Below are 18441 nucleotides of genomic sequence, written 5' to 3' on the forward strand. Positions count from 1 at the left end.
ATGGATTTGAGTCAGTAATTCGAAGACTTCCTTTCCTCGATCTTGATTCGCATAGAAATTCATATGATACTAGTTGAATCGGGTTTCTAGTTTGTTTCGTATTCCTAGTCAGAGTAGGACAGCTGTCCTACTACTATTGTAGTTGAGAATTATCTATTTAATAAGAAGAGGAGGGCAGTCCAATCTACAAGATTGAGTTTGCCCACAGTAAAAGGCTCTCTCACTCTTTTCTCTCTCGGTCTCCCTCCCTCTATTTTATTTATTCTATATTTTCTACATGGTATCAGAGCTTGTCAGCTCCACACAATAACAATTGGTCCTACCTTCTAACCTACTAGTTAGAAAAAGAAAAAAAAAAAAGGTCTACGACTTCTGGTCTCTCTCTAAGAATCTCGCGGCTTCTTTAAGGGGGTGTTTTTCATCCACTAGTTGGCTGAGAATGGGAATGGAGGACTGAATGTGAGAATCAGTCATGTGTTAAAAGAGGTGACTCAAATTAGTAGACGAAAGCCTGGTTTTGGAATTCTTTTGGATTGAAGAAATGCTGGATTTCCCTTTGAATCGATCTCCAGAAAATAGGCCAATCGAAGTCAGATCTGTTCAAGGTTTTGCAGGCTGATTTAGTATCTTCTAAAGAGCCTTCGATCCTGAGCTGAAGGATATCTGAGCACCTCTGCTGCTGGAATTGAAGATTACCGCTGTTTTCTCTCTCTTCAAGACCTAGAATCAATAAGTTCAAGAACTTTGTATCTGACCATCAGAATCTGCCAAGATTTATAGGTTTTTGTTGCCTATAAAAGCTACATTTGACCCAATTTTCAGCCCAAACTGAGGTGTGCAAGTCTCAACCGCAACTGCCCAGGTTAACTCCTATCGCAGGTTCTCTCCCCTCATTCTTTGGGTCTGGTTTTTTTAAACATAATCTGGGTGAAATTGTAGAGTCTATCTCTGATTATGTTGTGCTAATATTTGGACCTATTTAGTGCCAATATTAGGGGACCAGTTTGAGTACCATTGAGGGTACTATTTCTGATTTTTTGGGGACTGTTCTGAACAGTACTTTGCTGTCATTTGAGGAACTGTTTGGAGTATTTTTGAGGACTGTTTTGAACAACTTTGGGGGTACTTTTTGAAGGAACTGCTTGCTGATCTTGTGTGGTTAGATCAATAGTTTGTTTGATCCTTTTCTGTGTGCACTAATGGCTGACACTGAAGGGAAGAAAGTTATCACAGAAGTGATGTCTTCATCATCAGAGACTTACAGAAAAGAAACTTGTAGGAGCTGCCAATTTCTATCAATGGAAGAAAATTGTGCAGCTTGTTTTGACTGGTCAGGATCAATAGGATCATCTTACCAAGGGAAAACATGCCACTGATGCCACATGGGATACGGTTGATGCATGTATTCTCGGACAGCTACTGAACTCAATGGATAACTCCATAGTCGATGTTGTTACCCACATTGATACTGTGAAGGAGTTGTGGGACTATCTGAATGTTCTATACTCTGGACAGAACAACTTTTCTCATATTTATGAGCTATCTCAAGATTTTTATCAGACTGATAAGAAGGGTTGACCCTTAACTCAGTACTTTGCTGATTTCAAGAGGATGTATGAAGAGCTGAATTCTCTACTCCCTATTAGCAATGATGTGAAGAAAATGCAAGACCAGAGGGAACAACTTGCAGTTATGGGTTTCTTGGCAGGTCTTGGTAAAGAGTATGATTATTCGTTCTCAGATTCTTGGAGGAGATAAGGTGGCATAATGCAGAAGTAGATTACAAGTAACTAACTCCGCAGTTTATAACCCCAAACAATACAAATAGGAGCAAGAAACAAAGAAATAATACCATCAAATAAACCCCCAAGGATACAATACCCATATAGGAGCAAAACCAGCCCAAAATCCAACCCAATAGGAAAGAGAAAGACCTTCTATAGAGCTGAAGAGAGAAATGTGCTGTTAAGTCTGTGGGAGTCCGATTGAGCTGCACTTTTGGGTGTAGATAGTCCCTAGGGAGAGTACAAAAACCCCCAAATATGAAGGGCTTCTAACAGCTGGTTATGGATTTATACGCTTTCTTGATTTTCAGACCTAGGAGAGAGAATGTGAAGAATTCTACAGGAACAGCAACTTGTCTTCTTCAAATAACCTTTAAAAGAGGATCGATTGATCTTCTTAGAGTATAGAACCAGTCCTCCAAAGGATCTGTAGATCAGATCTCAAACTTGGGCAGCAATGAGGGTCGATTGGCTTCAAGAACAAGAACTCTTTGGCTGGCTGATTCTGATTTTGTATGCTTTTAACAGGTCTGAACTTCTAATAACAACAAACAGAAAATAAAAATAGAAAAAGAAGAATCGATGGAGGGTTGAGAAGGGTAAAAGAGAATAAATGAATGGGTATCTCACCCCTCAGGTTTTGGGTGTCACACCCCTCAAAGGTTTAGCCATCTCACCTCTCAATAACAGTTTTTTTAGCTAAAGAGTAATCACTCAATAATTCATTCATTCAAATCCGCCATTATAAGTACACAAGCTCCTCTATTTATAGAGGGCAACATAGCAATCAAACTACTACTAGGAGCTAGTTTCCCAATAGGACTAGACACTCCTACTACAACTAGGAATTCAAAATAGGACTAGTACTTGATTTTATGACTCCAACATAGAGTAGGACTAACTAACTAATAGTCCATATAGGACTTTACAACAGACCAATGGCCTAATGGGCCTTTATTGAATTAAATAACAACTAACTATACTAATAAATTAAATCCCGTTTTCCTACCTTCTACCCATATTTTAGGCCCATTAAAGTGGCCCATTTCAAACAAACCCATGGGATCAAAGGCCCAACACATATATAACACAACACAAGGCTTATTTACAATAAAATAAGCCCAAGTGACTTATCTACATCATGGCATCTCTTGCAGATACCTGTTCCCAAGTCTTACGGGTATCTCAAGAGACTTCTCAGGATTCCACACTTGCAGCAAAGGGTAATAATCAAGGAACCTCATAGGGAACAGGTAATGGTAGTAATAATGGACAATTCACTGGGAACTCCTCCCTTGGTAATTCAGGGACAGCACGCACATGTCATCATTGTGGTAAACCAGGACACATCCAACGATTCTGTTAGAAACTTCATGGCAAACCCCCTCGAAAGCAATTTGCCAATTCAACTACCATTAACGAACCCAGATCATCTGAGGGTAGGATGGTCAAAATGACCAATGAAAAATTTGCACAGTATAATCAGTTTCAAAATCCAGCACCTTCACCTTCCACTGCTACTCTTGTTTAGACAGGTAATGCCATTTTGTGTCTCTCCTCTTCTTCTCGTCCCTGGATAATCGATTTCGGTGCTTAAGACCACATGTCTAGTGTTTCAGGTATATTTTCCTCTTTTAAGAAGTCCTCTGCTAATGTCACATTGGCCAATGGCTCTATTGCCAAGGTCAATGGTACTGGTACTGTTTGTCTTAATACCTCTTTATCCTTGTCATCTATCCTTTATTTACCTGAGTTAACCATTCAAACTATTATCTATAAGCAAGTTTACACAAGCTTACAATTGTTCTATAACCTTTTTCTCCAAATCATGTGTTTTCAGGATCTTACGACGAAGAAGATGCTTGGTAGAGGTTGTAGGGTTGGGGGACTATACCTTTTTGAAGACAATGCACCTTCCATAGCTTGTTTTGGTATTCTGACTCCTCATCAAGTTCACTGCCGGTTGGGTCATCCGTCTTTACAAAGCCTACAAAAACTTGATCCCAGTTTTAATTCTCTTTCTAGCTTAGAATGTGAGTCATGTCAGTTTGGAAAACTACATCGTGTTAGTTATTCCCCTCGAGGTAATAAATGGTCTGCATCTCCTTTTTCTTTGGTAATTCTTGCCCTGTTACATCTAAGTTAGGTTTTAAGTATTTTGTCACTTTTGTTGATGACTACTCCAGGACGACCTGGCTTTATTTAATAAAAAATCGTTCGGAGTCATTTACCATATTTTGTGATTTTGTTGCTGAAATCCAAAATCAATTTGGCATGACTATCAAAATTCTACGAAATGATAATGCGAAGGAGTACTTTTCTAGTCCATTTTCTGAGTTTATGGCTAAGTGTGGCATGATACATCAATCTTCTTGTTCAGACACTCCCCAACAAAATGTAGTGGCTGAACGAAAGAACCATCATTTGATGGAGGTTGCTAGGTCACTTATGTTTGAAATGAAGGTATCCAAATATTTTTGGGCCAATGCTGTTCTCATGGCTAGATATCTTATTAATCGTATGCCTTCCTCTGTTTTGTGTAGTGGTATTCCCCATTCATTGTTATTTCCTTCTGACCCACTTTTTGTTCTTCCCCCTCGTGCTGTTGGTTGTGTTTGCTTTATTCGTGATCATCATCCAGGTTTATCAAAGTTGGATCCTCGAGCCATCAAGTGTATCTTTTTGGGTTACTCCCGTACCCAAAAGGGCTACCAGTGTTATTCTCTAGTACTTCACAAATACTTTGTTACTGTTGATGTCTCCTTTTTCGAGTCCACCCCATATCCAAATGAGTCATTTGTTGGGTCTGAATTGGATGATGATCTTTCCCTTTATGTTCTCCATCACTCTAACCCGTAGATTGCCACCGAGACAAAGGTACCACCACCGCCACCTCCTTTACAGGTGTATACACGACGTGTTCGAGAAGCAACAGCACCCCTTCTCCCTGCGACACCTACCTTATCATCTTCGTTTACGGATCCCACTCCAGGTATTCCTCTTTTTGACTTAGACCTTCCTATTGCACAACGTAAAGGTGTTCGGAGTTGTACCCAACATCCTATTGCTGATTTTGTGTCTTATTCTGGCATATCATCTACTTTTTATTCCTGTCTTTCTACTCTTTCCTGCCATCCTGTTCCTAAGACTCTTGCAGAGGCACTGTCTAGACCTAGGTGGAGGAATGCTATGAGGGAAGAACTACTTGCATTGGAAGAAAACCAGACTTGCGATCTTGTATCATTGCCCCTGGAAAGAAAGCTATTGGTTGTCGTTAGGTTTATGTGGTTAAAGTAAACCCTGATGGTTCTCTTGCTCGTTTGAAGGCTCGACTAGTCGCCAAGGGGTATGCTCAGGTTTATGGGGTTGACTACCTAGATACTCTCTCCTGTAGCCAAGCTAGCCTCCGTGCGTGCTTTGATTTCTCTTATGGCCTCATCCCATTGGCCATTATTTCAGCTTGATATCAAAAATGTCTTTCTTCATGGTGACTTGCATGAGGAAGTCTATATGGAACAACCTTCAGGGTTTGTTGCTCAGGGGGAGTGTGGAAAGGTTTGTAAGCTCAAGAAGTCCTTGCATTGCCTAAAACAGTCTCTTAGGGCGTGGTTTGGAAAATTCACTGATGTGGTGTGTGCATTTGGACTATCAAGATGTGATAGCGATCATTATGTGTTCTATCGGAAGTCCGATAGAAAGAGGATATTTCTGGTTGTTTATGACGATGATATTATCATTACTAGAAATGATGTTGAAGGAATCCAAAGTTTGAAGGCATATTTGCAACAACATTTTCAAACTAAGGATCTTGGACGGTTAAAGTACTTCTTAGGAATTGAAGTTGCTCAGTCAAGAAAATGAATTTTTTTTATCTCAAAGAGTATATGTTAGACTTGCTCTCAGAAACAGGTATGTTAGGATCCAAGCCCGTTGATACTCCAATGGATCCAAATGTGAAGCTTATGCCTAAAGGAGGTGATGTGTTAGATGATCCTGAGAAATACAGGAGGTTAGCAGGAAAGCTGAATTATGTAACGGTGACTCGACCTGACATTGCCTTCCTTGTTAGTATTGTGAGTCAGTTTCTTTCGTCCCCATATACGTCACATTGGGATGCCGTTGTTCGTATTCTGAGATATCTTAAGAAAGCTCCAGGACGTGGCCTAGTATATTCAGATCATGGACACAGTCGTATTGAAGGGTTTTGTGATGCGGATTGGGCTGGTTCTCCCATTGATAGAAGGTCCACGATAGGATATTGAACTTTTGTTGGCAGAAATCTTGTGTCTTGGAAGAGCAAGAAACAAACTATTGTGACAAGGTCTAGTGTTGAATCTGAGTATCGAGCCATGGCCCATGTTACTTGCGAGTTGATGTGGATAAAGCAACTTCTAACAGAGCTTGGTTTCGGTTGCACTGATTCTATGCAATTATGGTGTGACAACCAAACTGCTATTCATATTGCTTCTAATCTAGTGTTCCATGAGAGGACAAAACACATTGAAGTCGATTGTCACTTTGTTCGTGAAAAACTACAAGGAGTTATTTCTACAAGCCATGTTCGCACAGGAGAACAACCAGATGTTTTTACCAAGTCCTTGGGGGGTGGTTGAGTGGATTATATTTGTAACAAGTTAGGCATAATTAACATCTATGCTCCAGCGAGGGGGAGTGTTAGAAAGCATCATAGAAGAGGGAGGAGACTGCAAGATAGCGCAGACTCCTCCCCACGATAAAGTTAGTTCCCCAATTGGGGTGGGAGTCCTAGTACACTAGGACTTGTGGTAATTTACTAATTAGATTAATTAGTTGTTAGCTAATTAGTTTCCTATTTTGTTTCATATTCCTAGTTATAGGACAGCTGTCCTACTACTATTGTAGTTGAGAATTATCTATTTAATAAGAAGAGGAGGGCAGTCCAATCTACAAGATTGAGTCTACCCACCGTAAAAGGCTCTCTCACTCTTTTGTCTCTTGGTCTTTCTCCCTCTCTTTTACTTATTCTATATTTTCTACATTTTTAAAACATAAATCGTGGGCTATCTTGCTGCCCTCCTCTTTATTTATAATAATGATGGGGAGGTTTACAAATAATAGTAACTCAGAAATTAGAAACTAACAAATACTGAGTTACTAAAAACTAGTTACATGAAGTTACTAAAACTGAGATTGTAAAAAGGAAACTAGATCTAAACTGAAATTAGAAACTTAATAATATCTAATATCCAAGCTAAAACCCCATCAACACCCAAGCCGTGGGCTTGGAAACAGCCTTAGTTGACTTCAGCTACTGTGGTGGTGGTCGACCCACCCTCTTTCCCCTTCTAGTATAAGTCTTCAATTTTACATCAACTCTCCCCGGCTTGAAAGCATTCGTCTCCGACGAATAGGTAATAGACATGTAGCACTCATACAAGTCGGGATCAAGTCTCTTGAAATCATCAGCATGAATCCAAGTACAGTCACTACGGGGACGGCCCTTCCACTTGACAAGAAAAGTTTGATATCCGGTGCCACGGCGGGAGGTCTTGCAATTATCATCCAAGACGTCTCTAATAACTTCAGAAGTAGGCGGCTTCAGTTAGGGCAGCCTTAACATCTATTCCATGTCTCCATCATCCGAATGGTGCCCAACATAAAGGTGAAGATCAGCCACATTAAACACGTTGCTTATGGTCATGTCATCAGGAAACTCAAGCACATAAGCATTAGTTCTTATACGTTTCAGCACCTTATAGGGACCCATCTTCCGTGGATGTAACTTGGTATTGACACCCATCTAAAACCGTTCAGGATTTACTCGAATCATCACCATGTCCCAAGGTTTGAACTCCACATAACGCCGATGACGATCAGCAGAAGCCTTATACACCTCATTGTTGAAGGCAATACATCGTCGAACGTTAGCATGCACCTCAGTAATATGGCGTAGGAACTCATCAACCTCAATACTAACTCGAGCTTAGGGCGGGAGTGACATAAGATAAATAGGTCGCTTAGGCTGAACTCCAAGCAAGACCTCAAAAGGAGTACAACCCGTTGTCCTATTCACTGAGCTGTTGTAGGAAAATTCTACAATATCAAGGATGGAAGGCCATGTCTTCTCATAATCACGAACCAAACACCTCAACAAGTTTCCCAAGCTATGGTTCACCACCTCTGTCTATCCGTCCGTTTGTGGATGATATGCAATTGAAAAGTTCAGCTTTGTATTTGTCTGCAACCACAATATCTTCCAAAAATAACCCATGAACTTAACATCACGGTCAAACACAATACTAGTTGGCAGCCCATGTAATCGCACTACCTCCTTGAAAAAGAGCTTTGCAACATGATAAGCATCAAAAGTCTTGCGACAAGGTATGAAATGAGCCATCTTAGAGAAACGATCCACAACCACCATAATGGAATCATATTGTTCTCTAGTAGGGGTAGTCCAAGAACAAAATCCATGCTAACATCAGGCCACGGTGCATGAGGAACAGGTAGTGGAGAGTATAAACTTGTGTTCAGTATTCCCCCTTTTGCCAATTGACATACACGGCATCTCTTGATCACATGATCGACATCATTTGCAATGCATGGCCAATAATATCGATCCGTCACCTGTGCAAGAGTCTTATCCTTGCCAAATGTCCTCCTAATCCTCCTCCATGTAGCTCCCGTATGATGTAATGACATGGGGAAGAGTTTGGAATACAAAGTCATGTGCCAAAAAATAGATACCCATCATAAATAGAGTACTTCAGGTGTTGTCCACCCTGTTGCAACTCTGCAAAGGCAATTCTGAAATCAGGATCAGATGTGTACTCACCCCGTATCTGATCAATACTAATAACATGTGCCGAAAATGTGTAAAGTGTGAGCACTTTCCGGCTAAGTGCAACAGCCACTGTGTTCTCTTTACCTGCCTTGTATTTCATAGCAAATATAAACTCCTACAAGTAAGCTACCCATTTGGCATGCCTGTGGCTAATCGACTTTTGCGAGTGAAGATGCTTCAAGGTCTCATAATCAGTGTATAAAATGAACTCTTTACCAATAAGGTAGTGTCTCCAATGGCGTAGCACTTGGATGACTACATACAACTCCTAATCATATGTCGAATAGCGCTCCTTGGTCTCATTCAGTTTCTCGCTATAGAAAGCAATGGGGTGTCCTCCTTGCATTAACACTCCTAGCCCAACATGTGAAGCATCTGTAGCTACCTTAAACACTGTCAAAATCTGGTAGGCGTAGAATGGGTGCCTCTGTCATCTTCCTCTTCACAAGAGCGAAGTCTTTGGTTGTTGTAGCTGTCCATTCAAACTTCCCTTTACTTGACTTCATACATTCAATGATGGGTGCCACAACTGCACTGAAATTCCGAATAAATCTCCTGTAGAAGGAAGCCAAACCATGGAAGCTACAGACTTTTGTTAGTGTCTTAGGTATAAGCCAATCAGTGATGCTCTTGATCTTCTCCGGATCAACTTCAACCCCTTTTGATGACACTATAAATCCAAAGAATACAACCTTAGGCAGCATGAAGGAATACTTCTTGAGATTAATGTATAACTTCTCTGCACGGAGTACTCTCAAGAATTGCCTCAAGTGATTTATATGCTCTTCTTGGTTCTTACCGTATATCAAAATATCATCAAAGTAAACAACCAAAAAACGACCAATGAAATGACGAAGTACATGTGTCATAACTCTCATGAAAGTGCTAGGTGCATTCGTCAGGCCGAAAGGCATGACTTTCCACTCATATAAGCCATCCTTGGTCTTGAAGGCAGTCTTCCACTCATCTCCAGAACGGATACGAATCTGATGATAGCCACTCCTCAGATCTAATTTGGAAAAGACCTTTGCCCTGGACAGCATATCCAACATATCATCTAGTTGTGGTATAGGGAACCTATACTTGACTTTTATCTTGTTGATAGCATGGTTGTCCACACACATACGCCAAGACCCATCCTTCTTCAGTGTGAGTAAAGCTAGTACCGCATAAGGACTTAACCTCTCCTCAATGAAGCCCTTCTGTAATAACCCATCCACTTGTCATTTCAGCTCGGCATACTCAGTAGGGCTAACTTTGTAAGCGGGAAGGTTGGGTAAAACCAAACTAGGTACCAAATCAATAGCATGTTGTATATCTCGCATGGGAGGTAGCTCATCCGAGAGATCATCAGGGACTAAGTCAGCAAAATCAGATAGGAGCTCTCTGATAGGTGCACTATGCATTACCTCCGGTTGGGGAGTGACTTCCCGAGTAACAAAAGTCATAACCATTCCAGTCTCATGACTTGTGTGTAAGAACTGCTTGCGGGGAATAGCTAGCAGCTCCTTTGTGGGCATAGCTACTACCTTCTTCTCAATGTCAATATCCTGATTTGACCTTAGAGATCTCCGTCGCCGTATTTCAGCTGGTACATTTACCGGATAGAAAGTTGTAGGAACACCCTTCCACATGAAGGTACACAGATTTTTCTTCCCTCCAACCATGGCATCATTGTCATACATCCAGGGACGACCAAGCAATACATCTGTGAGTTTCATTAGGATCACATTACACAAAACTTTCTCTTCATACCAGTAAAGTTTCAGAGGAACTGAGCACCTCTTGTTCACCTCCAAGGTATCACCATTCAACAAGGATACCTTATAAGGTTGAGGATGTGGGTTAGATTTCAAGATTGCTTTCTTCACAAAGGCTTCAAAGACAACATTGACACCATAGTTGTCACGGCGCCAAGGCGAACCAAGGCGGTGGAGGGTTGTCTAAGCGCTTAGGCGAGAAGGCGCCCGCCTTAAGGCGAACTAGGCGAACAAGTGTTATATTTTATTTTTCCTATTTTCTAACATTATTTAGTAAGTTATATATACCTTGTATCATAAAAAATCAAGATTAAGCCACATCAAGTCATTAAAAATCAACATTTATCCACATCAAATCATAAAAAATTAACATTGAGTCATATTAAGTTATAAAAAATCAATATTTAGAGAAATGCTCTTATTTTATAATAAGTTTGACTGGTCAAATGATTTTATTTTTACATGAGACTTTTTGTATTACTTATAATATAAAACCAGCTTTCTAACAAGTCTAAGATTACTTAAATCTGAGTTGCAATGACAAAGTTATGCTTCAGTCAAACTTATTTTTAAGTGCGCGAATACTGTTAAAATCGCTTGAATGAAAATAATTTTATGAATATCAAAACAAAATATTTTTTTACCGGACTTTTGGTTTTTAACAATGTTTTAACATGATAGAATTTATAAAATTTTCATAATTGAGAAAAACCCTAGCATTTAAAAGTTGAAAATCGTCCCTATAACCAAAATCCAATTTTTGTTCTTGGACTGGGGGGTTGACTTTTTTTCCTTTTGGAATTTGATTTTTAAACTATTTTTATTGGATTCAAATAGGGGGTATTTGCTTATTTATGAATAATATATTAAGTAAATGAAATAACAAATATTAAAAACATTTACTTGAATGATATTTGGCATAAATAAGTGCCGAAACACAAAGCGATATGCAGTGCAACAAGGCGGCTGTTGCCTAGGCCCCAGGCAAACCGCCTGGACGCCAAGGCGTCGCCTAGGCGACGCCTTGACAACTATGATTGACACAACTGCCACTATCAATTATAATCTAACAAGTATGCTCACCTGACTTCATACGGCTGTAGAATATGCAGTTATGTCGTCAATCCTCTCCTTTGGTTTCAGCCACCAAAATGCGAGTAACAATATGTATTCCATGAGTGCCATCCTCATTAGGGTCTTCCAAGTCATAGTCATATCCACCATCATCCTCATCATCTAAAGGGTAAGGGTAAAGAGCTGACTCATCTTCCTCATTAGAGTCTTCAACCTCAGCTACTGCATTAACCCTTTGCTTATGTGGGCAAGACTTAGCAAAATGTCCTACCTCTTGGCAATGGAAGCACTGTACCTTATTACTACCTGTCATGGGTGCCTTTCCTTTGTGATCAGCCTGTGGAGGAAAAGTGGACTTTGGGGGTGCTAAGCTACTAGGTTTAGAGGCTGGAAATTTTTTCTTGACCTCCCCAGCTTGAAAACCAAACCTTCTATCTGACTGTGCTATAAGCTCCTCTGCATGTAGGGCCTTGTCAAAGCAATCCCTCATTGAGTACACATCCACAACTCCAATCCCCCTATTGATTTCAACTCGCAATCCCAGTCGAAATCGAGATAATAGTTGCCTTTCATTCTCCCTTATGCATGTATGAGAATAAAGTGCATCAAACCTGTACATGTACTCTGCAACAGTTATAGTCCCTTGACAAAGAGAATTCAGCTGGTCTTGTATACGAGCTCTGAAGTTGCGTGGCAAGTGTTTGTCAAATTGCTCAAGTTTCATCTCTTCCCAAGCGGTTGGCTCCCTACCACGGTCTTCCAATTCTCACTCATTAGTCCTCCACCAATCACAAGCAGCCTCAACTAGCTTAGCATGAGCTAGTTTCATCTTCCGTTTCTCAAGTAAGTCATAATAGTCAAAATAGTCATCCAAAGCCACTACCCAATCATAGAACAATTGGGGGTCATGTCTCACATCAAACTCCTTCAAATCGAGCTTGACCTTCTGTGAATCTCTAGAGTACCTCTGATATGTGGGACATTCAGTCTCAAAGTAACCCCTTATGTGTTCTTCAACAGTAGGTTGCACTACCGGAACCCTATGTGGTGGTCTCAGATTAGGGACAGGTCTCTTGTTAGCCAACTGAGCAGTTACATTCAATGGGGCTTCGACCTCCGGTGGAGTATGAGAAGCACGGGTATGTAGTTGTGATTGAGTCTCCATAGCTAACAACCTTACATTCATCTCAGTCCGCAAAGCTTGCTGTTCAGTCTTCATATTCTGTAGCATCTCCATGATAGATACTAGGGTGGGGGTGTTGTTCTCAGCCATGCTCTGATACCACTTAATGTAGGACTAGATTTGATACCCAAACTAGACCCAAAACTACAGGAACTTTTAGTCAAAAGAACAACCACTAATCACCCAAAGACAGACAATAAACAACAGACCAGAAACAGAAATCGAACAGCCCTTTGTAAATCAGAAATTTCAACTCAGAACTGAGTTTCAGAAATCAAATATCACACCAAATATAGCACTAACCAGCAGCAGAAATAGGGCATTAAAATAGACCAAACTCAGTAACAACACCACAGGGGCAGAACAAACCAAACCAGAATTCAATTCTGGACAAAAAGCACAGTCGGCCAGAATCAGAAAATTACCCAGATCAGACAATCCCCTGGTCTGATGGACATGGAATTAAGATCGAACCTCCCTTCCAGCAAGGGGCAGAATAGACCAAACTCAGTAACAACACCACAGGAGCAGAACAAACCAAACCAGAATTCAATTCTGGACAACAAGCACAATCTGCCAGAATCAGAAAATTACCCAAATCAGACAATCCCCTGGTCTGATGGACATGGAATTAAGATCGAACCTCCCTTCCAGCAAGGGGAACATTCGATCCAAATGGGAGCTCAATCTGATGGCTAGATAGCCCAGTAGGGGTGGTCGATACTGGTAGAATTCTGGAAAAAAAAACTCAGATCTGAATTTAACAGTAGATTAGTTCTCTTACCTGAGATGCAGACCAATAATAGTAGCAATAAGAAAACCAGAAAAGAATAAGATCCACTCGGACTTCTCGCCACAGAGTGTCGATTGGATCAAACACCAATCCCTTGGCCTTGATCAAACACAAGGACCAGCCATTGAAGCCAGCGGCAGTAACAAAAGCCTTTTTTTTTTTTTAAAAACATAAATCGTGGGCTATCTTGCTGCCCTTCTCTTTATTTATAATAATGATGGGGAGATTTACAAATAATAGTAACTCAGAAATTAGAAACTAACAAAGACTGAGTTACTAAAAACTAGTTACATGAAGTTACTAAAAACTAGTTACATGAAGTTACTAAAACTGAGATTGTAAAAAGGAAACTAGATCTAAACTGAAATTAGAAACTACTTAAGACATGAATTAGAAACTAAATATATGACTAGAATTAGAAACTAAATATATGACTAAAATTAGAAACTAAATAATATCTAATCTCCAAGCTAAATCCCCATCAATACCCAAGCCGTGGGCTTGGAAACAGTCATGGTCGACTTCAGCCACTGTGGTGGTGGTCGACCCTCTTTCCCCTTCTGGTATAAGTCTTCAATTCTGCATCACCTCAGGCTGGACTTCGATCTCAGGTTGGAGGAAGACTTTGGGGCTGGAACTTTGGGAGTTATTCCTCCAAAGGAAAATGAACCTACGACCAAGGTCCCTTGGCTGATCGACTCTTGCTGAAAGTCCAGGACAAGGTTTTCCTGAACCTAGTAGCATCGCCCAGAACAGAATAATTTCAGATATGGGAAATATTTAGCAGGGAAATAGGGAAGAGGAGTGGAAGAAGAAGAAAATAAAGATGAGAGAAGAAAAGATTTCAGAGATAGAAAGGGAGAGGAAAGGCATCCACGGCAGCCATGGTTTCACACCCAAAAATTTCAATCAAATTTTAATTCTCCAAAATCTGAATTCTTCATTGGGTTACATTAACACAAAGGCAAGCAACATGTAACAATGGAAGCTAAATAAATTGGAAACTATCCTAAATAGCAACTGAAATAAAATCTCCTACTAAACTTGACCACACCCTACACTAATAATTAAGGAAACAAAAATCACTAAATTAATGCCAAAATTTTCCACACCTAACTGCATCACGCGACCTCAATACAGATCCTTGCAAAAGTGAAACGATCTTTTCTTTTTGTTCGAGCATCGGAGCATAGGGGTGTGCCTAAGACCCAGCCAACTGCATTTAATCCATCACAGCACCAGAAGTGCAGAGGAAGCCCAGGAAGAGAGACCCAGATAGGTATGGTGGAAAAGTCGACCCAATTGAGCAGCATTTGGCGGTGCTAGGGTCTTGGGAAGATTGGCAACCGTCCAACAAGCCAGGGACCCCCTTTTATCTTGCTCCTCAAAGAACCTAAACATGAAGAAGCCATGATCCAGGAGGAAAGTATCTACTGTACCCACAGGTCTCCATTGCTTCATGAGGAACAGCATAGCTTAGCCAACTTGTCAGTATGTAAGAAACATATATGCAGTACACACAAACAAAGAAATATAATTATAGGAGAAGTAATCTCTACATGAATCTTATGAGAACTTCCTGATGCATGATGCAATTTGCTGCTATAAGCCACATCTTAGGGCTTTGGGCTTTGGGCTAGGTGGTAACATGCATAATTTACCACCCACTGGTGAAACCGTAAATTATAACCCAATAATTATCATCACCATGGCTTCCTATATTTGAGTCGTCTTTTTCTCAGCTTGGGCCCAATGCATCATCCATGAGCTTTGTTATTGTGGTTGGTAATCATGAGACCCATGATGGAAAAACTCATATTAATAGGGGTTACCAGGAACTGGGCATGTGGTCAATGAAACAGTGCTAACAAACCATCATGCACAAGAACACTCCACTGCCTGCATGTGCTGAGTTGCTGTGTTTTTAAGTAATGCCTACGTCTAATATAGCCATATAGGTCAACAGGAGTTTAACAAAAACAGAAGTTGATTTCAGAGGAAGTATCATACAGCTTCATATTTGAGAAAATTTAATCTCTTCCTTCTTTCGCTATTATTCTGCAACTCCTGTCATTATGGACATCAAGAAGTTACAACCACATACAAAGTTTCTTCATGGAAAGGAAAGCTGTCGTTAATTTCCATGGATACCTATATAAAAGGGGGAACCACATAGAATGCCATAGCGTAGTACTGATAATTTAAGGATAACCACCCAAAGGCATACCTTTGTATTGGTTTTCTTATTGATTGGGGCAATATTGTCACCCAAGACCCACTCTTGAGTTTTTTTCAGCTTCAAAAATCCACCATCATTTTCCTTTTCAATGACCTAGAAAGATTTTGAGAATTGAATATTGTATCAGAAAATCAGTAGCTTTTGTTTCATAAATACTTAAACATATAAAGATGAAAAGGAGCTATCAAAAAATAGTTTTTAAGTAGACTTTTGCAACTAATGAAATTTCAGATATTGGTAAGTTTTTGCAACTAATGAAATTTCCATTACAAAAAGAATTTCTTGTTATAAAAATCAGGAAATACTTCCAAAAAGCCACAAAGATCCTTCAGTGAAAATAGAGGTTTAAACTCCATGCAGTTCAAATTCTCATTATAAATGTCATGACACTTATTTCCTTCCTCTTTTACCTCATGGGGAAAAAAATTAGAGAATAATATAAGCAAACAGATTTCATGATTTGATCGTAAAGCTTCTCTATGAAAGAGCTTCAATAAATTTGTTTTGAGCTATCATTAACTTTCCATAGAAACCAAGGTTCAAATTTCGCATTTCGACCAGGTTTCGACCCTGGTCAGCAGCAAAATTTTGAGGAAATTTGGGAAATTTGCCTGCAATGTTGGAAACATTGGTTTCGACCCCCCCCCATTTTGTGTGTGTGTGTGTATGCCTTATTTTTTACATTTCTAACATATTCAAAGAAATAGTTTCATGAAAAAAGAACAACTAAAGTGATACTTGTGACTTGACCCCAGTTTGCTAGTGTACGTGGACTGAAGTTGTACTACTACTACTACTACTACTACTACTACTACTACATATATAAGTTACCAACTAAAAATGGAAAATACATGATTAAAACAAGTAAAACATGATGTAGAGGATGCAAAACAAATAATAAAAATTGAAATCATTATATTATATTTACCAGTACATTGTAAAAAAAAAAAAAAAAAAAAAAAAGATATTTGGGGAAATGGGTGTTACCTTTTTGCTTCAAGTACTCTTCCTTAGGTAGATGTACTTTGATTGTGTAAGATTCAAGTACAGAATGTAAGACTGATGAAGAAATTTTAATTTCTTGACTGATTTCCTATGTTTCCCATAAGGGTGTCAATGGGTCGGTTCGGCCTGGTTTCAGTCCGAGTTGAAGCGGTTTGGTGAAACCAAAACGGAACCAATAAGGTAATTTTGGTTTTGGTTTCTTGTATCGGTTTGTAATCGGGTTGGTCTCGGTTTTTTGTCTAGTTTGGGTTTGATTTTCCATACAAACTTATAAAAAACAATGCATAACTTCGTTTTTTTAACGAATTTTGGACTGTTTTCAGTTTTTACCACTTTTATTTCGGTTTCGGTTTGGGTTTTGAGTCGGTTTTGGTTTTGGTTTTGTTTCAGGTCCATTAGGTTTCCGGTGCAGTTTGCTTCATTAGGGGGGTTACAATATCCCAAACCGAAACCGGCCCAATAAGGCCTCGGTTCGGTTTTGTCCAGGTTATATTTGGTTCGGTCTGGCCAGTTTTACCGGTTCGGTTTAGGTTTTGACACCCTTAGTTTCCCAGCTCTAACAGTCGAAATAGAGGGAGAGAATTTGATTTTTGCAAAATGAGCTTGTTTCCTACACAACCACCCTTTTTATAAGGGGCTGGTTAGACCAAAATGGTTGAATCCATCGAAATGGTCGAAATTTCGGTCAAAATGGTTAAAATATATTGAAATTGAGGACTTTTAAAAGTACCCTGGTATATTGTTTTGGGCACTTGTGATACAGTTGAAATAGTCAAAATTTCGAGCTTGATAGAAACTACTGTGGAAGGAGACTGTTCCTAATGCAGGAGCACCATCAACTGATTATCCCCATCAAACTTATTGCAAAGAAACGCTGAATCAGTATTTGAAGTAAATACTTTGGGGCTTCTTTCAGTGCTCGTGATGGCTGCCCTAAGGAATAGCCTAGATATACTTCTCTTCAGCTTCCACGTAGACCTATGTTGGACCTCAAGTAGGAACCTCCTTAGTCTCCAACCATTCAGTTTCTTTTGGTCAGTTGCTGTACAACCCCTAAATATTGCAGCTAGCTGCCATATATATATATATATATATATGTTTTGATTCCCATAGCAATAAATAAAAAATAAAACATAAAATAATAATAATAATAATAATAATAATAATAATAATGATGATGATGATGATGATGATGATGATGATGATGATGATGATGATGATTTAGCCCACAGAATCTTGGGATTTTATTTAAATTTTTCATTTACAGTTTTCATTATTGATTTTCTTGATTAAAGGTGGCCATAAAGAGATCAAAAATATGCTCCTCTAACAGGTGGTTGAATTTGATGGCAGGTTGATGTAGCTTTGGTCATCAAGCAGTTGAGATTGAACATGAGAGGCACCTGGAAATATGTGCATCTTATAAGGAAAGCCAGATCCCTTTCATTGAGTTGGGATTTTCCTCTTCATCGAAGCTAAGATCAGCATCAGTGAGTCTAATGATTAGCAGTGGGAGTAGACAGATGGTTTTTGTATTTGTGACCTTTCCAAATATAGCATCTCACTGTTTATGGTTGTTGTACAACAGTACATTGACGAAGCCTTCATTCTCTGTAATAAAATCGTTATTTACGCAAAACGGTAGAATGGTGACTGCATGGCCTGCCCACCTAAGCTTGGCTGGGTGGCTCACCTAATTCTGCCATGTGGAAGAGTGATGTGAAAATTTCCCATACAAAAATAGTTTTGCAGATTTTGTGCCCACACCCCCTCCCCACCC

General features: G+C 39.6%; 1 protein-coding gene across 1 annotated transcript in view; it reads right to left on the bottom strand.

Annotated features, from left to right (window-relative positions):
- Positions 1-18441, bottom strand: part of LOC122063878 — a 49257-nt gene that overhangs the window by 23794 nt on the left and 7022 nt on the right. Inside the window, exons 3-4 of the mRNA XM_042627570.1 lie at positions 15645-15749; positions 15428-15484 (exon numbers count right to left, since the gene is read on the bottom strand). Coding sequence (XP_042483504.1) covers positions 15428-15484; positions 15645-15749 — 162 coding nt within the window. The remainder of the gene's footprint in view (positions 1-15427; positions 15485-15644; positions 15750-18441) is intronic.

Source organism: Macadamia integrifolia, unplaced genomic scaffold (genome assembly GCF_013358625.1).
Source record: "Macadamia integrifolia cultivar HAES 741 unplaced genomic scaffold, SCU_Mint_v3 scaffold1489, whole genome shotgun sequence".
Lineage (NCBI taxonomy): Eukaryota > Viridiplantae > Streptophyta > Magnoliopsida > Proteales > Proteaceae > Macadamia > Macadamia integrifolia.